The sequence below is a fragment of the Gambusia affinis genome, linkage group LG02 (genome assembly GCF_019740435.1).
Source record: "Gambusia affinis linkage group LG02, SWU_Gaff_1.0, whole genome shotgun sequence".
NCBI lineage: Eukaryota > Metazoa > Chordata > Actinopteri > Cyprinodontiformes > Poeciliidae > Gambusia > Gambusia affinis.
Genome location: NC_057869.1, coordinates 6,461,077 through 6,473,268, shown reverse-complemented (window position 1 = coordinate 6,473,268; position 12,192 = coordinate 6,461,077). Strand labels below are relative to the sequence as shown.

General features: G+C 41.9%; 1 protein-coding gene across 6 annotated transcripts in view; it reads right to left on the bottom strand.

The window, feature by feature from the left end:
• The window catches only part of LOC122819640 (neuroplastin-like), a 42,547-nt gene extending 31,039 nt beyond the window's left edge, over positions 1–11,508 (bottom strand). For 2 of the 6 annotated variants that reach the window (XR_006368645.1, XM_044096546.1), the window contains exon 1: positions 10,888–11,490. Coding sequence is in view for 5 of the 6 variants with exons in the window: in XM_044096546.1 (XP_043952481.1) it covers positions 10,888–10,963 (76 nt within the window). In the remaining variant the exon portion in view is untranslated. Of the gene's footprint in view, positions 1–10,887 lie in introns of all 6 variants that reach the window. The other 4 variants (XM_044096530.1, XM_044096539.1, XM_044096558.1 and 1 more) reach the window with 3 other exon arrangements.
• Between the last annotated feature and the right edge of the window lie 684 nt (positions 11,509–12,192).

Genomic DNA, 12,192 nt, shown 5'->3' with positions numbered 1-12,192 from the left:
ACTGGTGTCATTAACAAAAATGTTTAGGCATATCGTTATCATAAGACTGTAATAATTAACATGGAGAAAAACCAATGCGTTCCTAAGTGGATTACAAAGTACAGCAATAAAATAAAGCTTGGTTTCTACAGAGTGTTCTGTTTAATGATGATCAGGTAGAACACCAACTGAAGTGCTGCTGCTTTGTTCACCATCTGCTAGAAATACGTCACATTAAGCAACATGAATAGAAGCTTGTTTTTTTTTTCCATTCACACGTTTTTTATTTTTCATCAACTCCATTATAAGCCTTTTTTGCCGAGACTTGAATTCACTCCCTGTAATCTTCTCTGCAGTGGCAATTCTGTCACCTAAGTTTCACATTCTTGCAAGCCCATATTGACATCAAAAAAGCAAGACAAGCCGACTTTGATGGGTTCAGAACTACACGAACTGTGGGATAACATATTCTCTCTTGCTACAAAAAAAATATAACATCAGTAAGTTTTTGTAATATTGTGTGACAGTTCTTACAAGAATTTACGTACACAATGTATACAAAAGTTCTTAAAAACAGTTTTTTAATTTTTTTTCTCTTCTTTTACAATTGCTTTAAATCAGATGTCAGAGAAACAGCTGGAATCAGAGATTTTCCGGCTGTATGATTGAGATAAGGACACAATTTCCCCTACCCCACCTATTTCTGCTCACTGCTGATCAACTGATAAAGACAAGGCTACTACACTTTCCATTTTGTCTCAGCAAGGATTGATTTGGCAGTTTAGAAGTATTTTCAGATGCATAAAAGAGTTTAGAAAAATGATTGGTACGCAGCCTCTTCATTTTCAGAGGCCAAATGGGCTGTATTTTCAATGTTATTTGGCATCAGTCTGTGTTTACATTGATATGATACAACTTTTATCTTGAGCCTATTTATGTGCAATCAATATAGCAAGCATCATGCTGTAAGTGAGTCACAATAGTTAGTTAACATGAAAGAACATTTCCACTATTTTGACCATATCTTTACCTTTTATTTTTCCAGACATTATCTTTTTACTCACTGTAATAAAGGTAGCTCAATTTGAATCAAATTGTATTTGAAGAATACAACAAATTTATTTTTTCGACTTCTTTTTCGCCTTATTCTCTGTTCCCATTTCCAAACACTTCTGATCTTTAAGACCTAAAAAGGAAGGGAAGGTATTTCAATCTGGATAGACTCACACAGAGAAAGAGAAACAGTTAGAGGATTTAATGATCCGAAATTTTTGGCGCTCGAACCCGGCGGAAGACTTGTGAGCTGAGGATCACCAGGCAGGTGATCGGTCCAGGTTTAGCTCAGGGTAGTCTTCCCCCCGGTCCGAATACTGGTGGTGGAACGGAGCCTTGAACGAAGGAGCAGAGAGGGAGCTAGGAAGATGTCCCTGGGATGATGGTGGAGATGGGGAGGAGGTGGGTTGAAGCACGGCTGACGAGCGAGAAGATCCGGGAAAGCTTGTCCTTTGAAGGGATCCGTGAACGACGATTGGCTGAAGCGGTGCGGCGCACCTGTCCCGATTGGCTGCAGCGGGGGCGTGGTGAGTGTCTGATGTGGGACGGCTGTGTTTTGTCTCCCAGCTTGAATTTTCGCCTAGGCTTCATTTCAATCTGGATAGACTCACACAGAGAAAGAGAAACAGTTAGAGGATTTAATGATCCGAAATTTTGGCGCTGAACCCGGCGGAAGACTTGTGAGCTGAGGATCACCAGGCAGGTGATCGGTCCAGGTTTAGCTCAGGGTAGTCTTCCCCCCAAAAGAGGGTGCCGGGTTGAGGCCTAGCTGGCCTGCAGTCTGCAAGACTTGTTAGGCACAGCTACGTTGGCGGGGGCCTGCAGTCTGATAGACTTGTTAGGCGCGTGCCGCGTTGGCGGGGGCCTGCAGTCTGATAGACTTGTTAGGCGCGTGCCGCGTTGGCGGGGGCCTGCAGTCTGATAGACTTGTTAGGCGCGTGCCGCGTTGGCGGGGGCCTGCAGTCTGATAGACTTGTTAGGCGCGTGCGCGCTGCTGGCGGGGGCCTGCAGTCTGATAGACTTGTTAGGCGTGCGGCTGCTGGCGGGGGCCTGCAGTCTGATAGACTTGTTAGGCACGAACCGCTTGGTGACCTGTGGAGGATGGAATGGCTGCTGTCGAGCCGAGGGCTGAGGACCGATGGTCCGGCCGGATCTCCTAGCAGAAAGAGATGTTAGAAATGGCAGAACGCTCCACCACCAGATATGACGAGATGCTCACCTGCAGTTATGGAACGTTGAGCTTTGAGTAGGATTGAGAGATCGGGTCTGATGTAAGATGAGAAGGCTGAGGACGCCAAGCGTCCGAGCTGAAGGAGAGAAGCTAAAGGGACGCCTTGAACGGCAGTAGATGTAGCGGCGCCTATTCTAAAGAATGGCCTGAAAAGTGACTAGGTGGAAGACCGCAAGCTGCTAACGTCAGTCTGAGGTGGTGAGTGAACCAGTTAGCAGTCACGGCGAAGCATTCAGGTGTGAGAAACAGAGATTTGGATTCGTGGCAGAGTTGATGTCTTTACATGTGAATTTGAGCAAAAAGGACAGAACGGACCGATCATGCGTGCGATAGCGATAGTACACAACCTTTCGTTTTGGTGTGTTTGATGTGAAGGATTGTAGTGGTCCGCGAAGAATTTTAGATCAGATATAGATAAATCTCATGACAAACTGAATACTTCCGATGCAGACGTGAACTCACTCAGCCCAAGAAATCCATGGAAGGCTAGCAGGAAAGCGCATGGAGGAGCGCTTAGGTGTAGGAGGAGAAAGCTCTGGACGGAGCGCAGTGATGAGACTCCTAGGTAGTAGGAGTGTGATCAGTCTCTGCTATCGGGAATAGAGGGGCTGTGCCTAGCAATCCCTTTGAGAAGGAGCTTCGCAGCAGAGTTCGAGAAGAGGCTAGGTGATTAACTAGGTTTCTGTAGCTTCACGTGAAAACTGATGCCCGTGAACGGACTGCGGATGTAGGATAGCAATCGACGGTGGTCGAAACAGTAGGTGATGAAAGCGAGAACTGTGGATATACTACCAGGGTAAAGGGAAGAATTGATAGCAGAGCAGAACTTGGTGAAGGTTTGCCAGGCGAGAGTATGTGAAGAGGGTAGATGGGGTGGAGCCCGACTTTATGTAGTGGCGTGATGAACGCGAGAGGGAGTGGAGAGAGCCATTTATAAAGCGTCAGATCTTCGAAGGTTTGCGTTAGCTCGGGTTGAGCGTCGGCAGCAAGACATGGACAGCGAAACCTGAAACTTAGAACGGGACGGAGAGTCGGCGATAGCATTGTAATAACCGGTGCTGAGCTGAGATGATGAAATGTTGTTGACAGCTTGCCATGTGCAGCGGCGAATGAAAGGCATAATGGAGCTAACGGATGGGCGGCCTTTATTAATGCTTGGACCATGGTAATATTATCGCAGCGCACTAATAAACGCATTCTGCTCCAAGGATGGCCCCAGAGGCGGCAAGCTACGGCAAAGGGAAATATTTCATAAAATGTAGAGGATTCGGACTGAGGAAAATAGGAAGGCAACTTTCCAGCAACCATTTACCTTTTAAAGCCCCCAAAACCAGAGGATGGGGCGGCGTCCGTGAAGACCTGAAGCGAGTCGGTCGAGAGAATGACATTGGCTGAATGTGAGCCGCGTGGTGGGGTGTGCAGTCTGCGAGACTTGTTGGGCGCGAGCCGCTTTTTTTTTTCCTTCTCCAATAAAAGAGGAATTTGTAATTAAAAGATTGCACCAAACTCGTTTGTTTTCAGGTGCGTTTCATGTGTAGCTTTAAGAGAATCCTCTCTATTAGTAAAAAAAAGCTTAAAGAAATATAGTGCTGTGATTAGGAGACCAGCGGCAGCTGTGCTGGAGGGCAGAATGTGCTGAGATACAAACTGGGACTTCTGACAGAATTTGGAGCGAGCTAAGCAACAGAGGAAAGAGAGGGCTACGGCGGCCTGAGCGGGGAAATAACGGAATGAGGTTGACAAAGAGCGTCCGCCATTAAATGGCGGGGCCGTGAGAACCCCGGCTCTTCTAACAAATTGAGCTACTCGAGACCCTGGAGATGCCAACTGACCAGCAATAGGAGGCGAGATAAACTGAATTAAAGGTACTGGTGCGCTGACGGTGACATGATGCATATCAAATGAACGAATCAGGAGTGGGTCTTATTTAGATGACGCCCGATGGGCGAACGAAGTTCCCGGTTGATGAGGCTGAAGAGCCAGCTGCGCAGCTGAGCTACGCGGAGGTGAGCGTAGTGATCTGATTTCGGTTTCTCCTGGAGGTGGACTGGTAGAGAAGATGGGGCAACGGATCGAGTCCATGACGGGACGAGGAGGAAGAGCCGACGTGCGCCAATGGAGCCACGGCGGATCGTGGAGACAACCAGCGCTTGGCTGCAGGTTGACAGCACCAGTGAGCCGTAGCAGCTGACGATGGTGAGCCGGAGCGGGGAACCAGGCGGATAGCAGAGGACGCCTGCGTCATCAATGAGGGAAAGACATCAATGGAGGCCGAATGCAGGCTTGATAGGGTGGTTAGATCGGTGAGGAATGACTGGGAGTCGACAGGAGCGCAGCCGGCAGGTGAGGGACACTCCCGGTATCTGGTTCTGAAAGAGGGCGAAGATGGTCGAAGGTGCTTCTGCGAGCTGAATTAGGGACTGAAGGACCGGGAATGCTGGCGGACGGGAGGCAGCTGACTAGCTGACTGAATGTGGGAGAGGTTGGAAAGCGCATACGTAGAATCGGAGCACGGCTGACGAGCCTTGAAGCACGGCTGACGAGCGAGAAGATCCGGGAAAGCTTGTCCTTTGAAGGGATCCGTGAACGACGATTGGCTGAAGCGGTGCGGCGCACCTGTCCCGATTGGCTGCAGCGGGGGCGTGGTGAGTGTCTGATGTGGGACGGCTGTGTTTTGTCTCCCAGCTTGAATTTTCGCCTAGGCTTCATTTCCCCCTGATGTAAGCATTGCGCGTATTTCTTCAAACCTATCCAATAGAACTTGTTAGCTATTTCATCTATGTGCTTTTTTATGGTTTATACCTTTAAACCATGGTATAAAATTGGTTGAAGTGAGTACATACAATAATTTTCAGAGGAACAATTATTTATAAATACAGCAGTCTAAGCATTGGTCCCACAATGTAGGTTTTTAAACTGTCGGTTTCTAGTTTCTGACTATCTTCCTTTCTTTCTTTCTGTTTTTTCTTTCTTTCAGGAAGCCCTTGTATGTTTATTTGGAAGGATGAAGGATACTTTCTCTCTAATTGTACTGTTAATATGTCATCATTTGTACATCAACACAACACAGATGCATCTGGTGTCAAAGTATGTAAAAACAGCCACCTGCTTCTGTGTATCATTAGTTAAAATGCCGGGCAGGACAAAAGTGAAAATTAACCTCCAGGGTCCTTATAGAGGTCATTTCAGTCCCAGCAGAGCAGCCTTAGCTGTAATGTGTTTAATTATATCTGTACAAAGAAGGTCAAAACTGGAGAAAAACCACCATACAGCTACCAAATAATCGATCGCTATGTAAAAAAAAAGAAAAAGATAATTAGTTAAATTACTGTTTTTTTCATTGTGTAATATCTATGCAGCAATGCTGCTCCTAATCAGTGCAGGCCATATCACATTTCGCAGTGGGCAGCCATGACTCAGTGTAAGAGTTTGGCTCGAGTTCTACAGCTTGTTTTCCAGACTCACAGATGAACCTTTGTGCATGGCCTGCATGAAACATGATAATGGACACTCTGCTGCACTATATAGGTATATTGATTGGATGCTACATGGCTGTAAAATGCTTGTCTTACAGTGCAATGTTGTCCTCTGCAGATGCTGATACATAACTGGCAGTGCAGTGCATAATGTCTCACTTTTGGGTGTAGCTTTTAATGGTGATTTACGAACACTTTGACTTCCTGATGAATTTTAGCATAGCCAAATAATAAAAACAGACTTTTCAAAAGGACGATTAAAGGAAAAAATAGAATTAGTGTGTCTTGACTTCTGTTTGATTTTGAAATATTATTAACTATTGCCTTCCTACACAATTCCGTTCGATTCTCATCTCCTTTCATTGCTCCATCTGGAATTTGTCCTATTGAGTTTGATTTCTCTAGTTGAATATCATCCTGGCCAATCAGCAAACAGAGAAAGTTGTGAATGATTGACATCTGTGCTGTTTTTCAATATTTATCTGGCTATATCGGGTTGAGGTTTGGCAATGACAATGGAGAAACTATAAGGTTTTCCTACAGATGAAATCAGAAGTTTACATACAGCGACTAAATATATATATATATATATATATATATATATATATATATATATATATATATATATATATATATATATATATATATATATATATATATATATATATAGTATCACTGTGTGAAGTTAAATTAGAACAAACTTCTCTTGCTTTGTAGCATTTAGAATTTATTTGCAAAATGCCAGAATTTTTTTTAGTAACTTTCTTTGAATTAAGAAGTCTACATACAGAATTATGTCTCTTTAAACAATGTGGAAAGCCCAGATGACCGTGTCAAAACTTTGAAAAATTCTGATAGGTTAACCAATACATTTGATTTAAATGAAGGCACGTCTCTCGATGTGTTTTAAGGCCACACCTGGAACACACAGCTTTCTTGCTTAACATCTTTGAACAAAATCAGCCAAGAAATTAGGAATTGTGAAACTGCACATGTCTGGTTCATCCTTGGGAACAATCCTCAGATACTTTAAGATGTCTTCATCTGTTCAAACAATTATGAGCAAGTATAGAAATGATGGGATGTTCAAACATCACACAACTCAGAAAGGAGAAGAGTTCTGCATCACACAGGTGAATGGGTTTTAGTACGAAATGTGCAAATGTTAGATATATCTAACATTTCTGATTATTATTAAATTCAGAAAAACATTAAAATACATTCATTTGCTTAATGGACCCCAAAATGATTTAAGTTATTAGTTTTGACGCATTTAATTACCTCACGAAAAATTTTTGTTTTAATATTCGACCTGTCAATCACCTATCAGAGCTAATTTAGGGAAAATTGGTCAATGTTTTGTCTCTTGTCAATAAAAACTGTTACATTTTAAGTTCAGTTTCTATTAACATAGTTAATAGAAATTAAGCTGCATGGTTCATAGAAACTAATCTTCTATTAACTTAATTTTTTTTTTTCTCTAAAAACTTAGACGCTTTCCTGATCTTATAATATTACATAAGAGCAGTAAAAAAAATAATTATTTTAAAAGGAATTTTAAAAAGATGGCTTCAGTATGGTCATACTGCTCCAGGGTAGCTGTGGTAACCACCATCAGTGTGTGAATGTGTGTGTGAATGGATGAATGGATGAATGACTGAAGATACTTTGGTGTTCTTTATATACAGCTACAGATCATTTTTATCATTCAGATGCATCTGTATAATCAACATTTCAATAAGTCGAGACTAATTGTTGTGTTTCTGTCCTTTAGGTGGCAAATAAACAACTCTGAGAGAACTCAGAGCTATATTTTCTTATCAGGTATGCACTTTCCAAACTGTATCTAGTTGTGCTCTGACTGATGTGCTGGTCAGGCCAATCTGTCACCTTGTCCTATTTTCAGCTTGTCAAGTGATATCTGTAAAATTTTCCACTCTATGCACAAAAATGTTGCAACCATAAAATTGCAGAGCCTTTCCACAATTCAAAATTAAACTTCTGTCCATCAACATGTTAATCCTGAATAAGTATGGAAATATGGCACTTGCTAAAATAAATTTCTACAACTGTCATTTAAAGTGGCCTACACATTGACTCACATCCAGGGAGAGCACAAAAGCATGCAGAGTAGGTTGCATCCTTCGTAGGGAGATATTATGTAAGACTCAAAGGTACTACTTTAGGTCAGCACCAGCTGTCTTCTCAACAGTATCTAGTATTTTTTGCATAAGGACCATATAATATTTGATCTTAAATAGTTTACGTCCACACATTGAGTCTTCAGAGGGCCATGCAGCTGTGCACCGGGAGGCCGTCCATTAAAAGTTAATGGATTCACTTTCACAAAAGGACCTTAAAGCCACAGTTCTCAGCGCTCAGTCTCTGTGGTAAAAATAGAAACGCTGCAGAACGGACGGATGCAATTCACAGCCTTCCAAATATCTGTCGCACAACCTGGCTGCCTGTAGCAGGCCTAGTTTTTTCCTGAAAATGAGGGAGCAACTGGGACAAATTCCCTCAGCTTTCCCAGACACAGTGATTAAATCTCATGCACTTATAATTATTATTGTCCCCACATCACTGCCTGGATGCTGTCATATCACAACAAAACCAAGCATTGCGTAAGAGGTGGCACAGTGATTACCCTTAATCTGAACTGGGAGAAAAAAAATGAAATGGTTTGGCATGAAATTTTCTGAGAAATACCTCTGGTTCTGTGCAGTAGCTGCAGTTTATTCCAGCCCCAATCAAGACTGACATTAATGAAGGATCTGTTTACTTAATGAAATCTTTCTCTGTGTAGCAAGAGAACATTAACAGATCCGATGACTGGTTTGCACGAGACTGACTCTCGTTGACCACTTCATGTATTTATGCATGCATGTAATTCTATGGTGCAAACTGGGCCCCAGAGACTGGACGCCAACACAGTATAATGCCTATTTTGTGTTTTATTTTTCAGATAGTCAGATAAGACTGCTTACTTCCACACCCTCCAGTGAAATTAATAAGGAAGGTGGAAAGAAATTCATGTGAGAATATTTTTTGTTATATAATGCTGTGGATATTTGGTTTATTTATCTCTCCTAAAGCTGACAAAAGAGGTTGCTTTTTTTTTGTTAATGATTCGTATTCTGTCTGTCCTGCTTGTTTGTTCTTTTTGTTTGAGAAGAATTATTGTATAATTTGCTGCAGTGATTTATTGGTACAAATGAAAGAATATTTGCAAATTTAATCCTCTAACGTTCTCAAACCTGTTATCAAAATCTGTCTCATGAGGTCTTGCATGAGACAGATTTTTCCCCACGCTGCTAAGCAAAGTGGAGCTTAAGCATTTAAAATTATAATACAGTATTTAGAGTAATTGTCTCCCCTTTCCCTGCCTTATTTTCTCTGTGACAGCTTGTGACGCTGTTTTGTCAACATGTGGGAGCAGCAGCTCATTTAGAGACACATGATTTTTAGACTGGTATAAAAATCTACAGGAGATAAACTCCAACTGGAGAGTTGCTATTAAAACTTTTCAAAAATTATGAGCAGTCCACTTTGATTTCATGAATGGCTGCTGATTTGTGTGGCCCAGCGGGTGGTGTGATTCAACAGAATTATAAGTAAGGACATGCTGTATCAGAGGAGGACAGGCTGGAACACCCAACAGCATGTTGCTGACATTTCCTCATATCAAGTCCTCCATGTTTTTGCCATGATTAATGCACAGTGAACTTTTGGTGTTCCGTTGCATCTTGGAGTGTCTGTCAGTCAAACATTTTGAACCCCAATTCTTCTCTTTCTCATAAAGAGAAGAATTATTAGATGCTCCAACAAATGGAATGAATTTGTATAATTTTGATATGCAAAGCATTAACAACCTTTCCAACAACAACACACAAGGAAGGTTCTCTAGTAAGAAAACAAAAAAATGAATGTTTGGACCAGTCTTTGACCTTTTCTCACTTTCCCAGTTCAACTACATCTAAGCTAGTCTACTCAAGAACTAGAATGTTTTCAAACAGGTAAATATCACAACTACAGTTCCCAACAAATATTTTTATACTGTAATAAATGCCTTTTACTGTCAGTCAAAAGCATACACTTTTATACGTTATAGAAGGATTGTATGTAATAGACAGATTTGTGCATAATTATAATGTAAAAGAAATAGTATGTGTGGTTTTTATTGCTTTTTTTCTCTTTTTGCTATTTTAAATTTAAAAAGTGTGGCATTCATATCTATCCCCCCTGTCTAACAGGGCTTATGGTGAACTGCAAATGGAAATTTTAACTGGTTTCATCTTGCAACTTTCGCAGAAGGGTCAGGTAGATAAAATGCAACAACTCTTATGGTTATTACAGTTAAGCTTAGTAAATTTGTAACTGCCATATTCTTTCAGTTTTTGGATGATGGTTTGAAACATGTTCACTGCCATGTTAAACATCTACCTCAGTTTAAGCTTATTCACAAACATCTGTAACCTGTCTGACTGATCTTCACTGTGCTGTTTGTTCACTAAAGCTCTTCAAAAAACTTCGGAAGCCTTCATAGAGCAACTGTTTTCACTCTAAGTTACATGACACACAGATGGATTCTGTTTCTCATGCACTGGATTTTATTTAGGGCCATCTGAGTAAAGGGGGTGGCAGCCCACACTTTTCAGATTTTTATTTGGGAAAAAAAGAGCAAGGTGTACAGTTTTCCCTCCACTTCACAATTACGTGGTATTTTTGTGTTACTCTATGTATTAAAATTTATAGTTAATTTTTGTGGAAAGTTTGAAGGGTAGGCTATAAAATAATTCTGCTTGGCATTGGAAATAAATAAAGATTAAAACTCAAAAACTTGCTTCTTCTGCTTATTTCTTTTCAACTTGTCAACCATGCCCACTCTATTCAAGAAATAACCTGAGGAGGAGAAAAAATGTCATACCTCGTTAAATTTTTCCTGAACTTTCTGCTGTCAGCGACACAAATCAAACGTAGTAACTCTGGCCTTGTTGTGGAGGAGCGTGAAATGAAAGTAATGGCTTAACGCTGGTGAAATCAAATCCTCTTTAGAAACATTTCACACGGGCGTCCTCAACACAAGACAAATCACTTTCCCTCAGCGCACACTGAACATTTCTGCCACGGTCACATCTGTGTCCTTACCGTTTTGAGCCGAGGCAAAGGGCAGCATCAAGTTGCCCAGAAGGACCACCGCCAGCATCACCGAGTTAGGATGCATCGTTAGGGCTCGATAAGGGTCTCTCGGTCGGACGAATGTGGGAGGAAAGATGGTGTAGGCTATTGATCACGATATCTAAAAAGATGGGCCCAGCATAGCACCGGGTTCTTTAAAAGCAGCCAGGCGAGGTGATTTTTTTTTTTTTTATCCCGTGGAGATGTCTCCCTGATTCAAACACCTTTTGGAGGGCAGCCGTGGGTGAAAGGTCCGGGATGAGGCCAGCCGAGCTGATCTGCGGCCATAGGCGGCGAAGAAGCCTCGCTGGGATTGCGGGGAAGATGTCTTTGGGTGTCAGAGAGATTGTCCACGGCGAGGTTTTAAAGATTCAGAGATGCGCACACCGATGCGCATTTACGCTCCCACGGTCACGGTTCGGTGATTAAGATGAAAGTAGCGCGCAAGCGATTCCCGACGGCGAGTGATGAAGCCGAAACATAAGTCTGTTATCAGCACCGGTCTATTTTTAATACCAACGGAGGAACAGATGCTGGTAGGGAACCAACGGCAGCGACGGAAAGCCGCGCGTGCCCAGTGCGCTCATGACTGGGGATGAACACACACACATGCACACACACCAGCGGCACGCGCACTGCATCGCGCGCGTATGCAAAAGCAAATTATGTTGTTTATGAACTCCGACAGTTTTATGCTTTTGTCATGTTTTTTTCTGTTTTACATTTTATTTTGTTATTAGTTTCAGGTGACAGGATGTCCGTCTCACAATTTAAAGTTCTATTTATTTTGACGCTATTTTGTTGCAATTTTCATACACGTTCTGAATATAAGGCAACATATGCAGATATGTAAGATGAAACAACTGCAGAGCCCTAAAAATAATATCAAGAAAGCAAATACAGAATCAGTATTTGCTGAAAGTCTTATTCAAACTTTTTCCATCATATTCATATTTTTTTTGATGAGGTTGTGAAGATACTCTTCAGCTCCCCGAGTGGGTTATTTGTAAATTATTTAATAATTTAACTGGGTCCTCTCAAAATATTCATTCTAATTTCCTCCTCAAAATTAACATGGCTTCCTGTAATCCTCCTCAATCCCTAATCTGTGCTGCTGCACGGGCGACCTCATGTGGCCAGTTAGGATAAAGTCGAAAGTATCAGCAACTGTCTCTTATTGCAGTGTGTGCTCACGACTGTACTAATCTGTTTCAGTAAATAGACTGGAAGCATTTAAATACATAATCTATTCATAACCCAATGATCTTATAACAT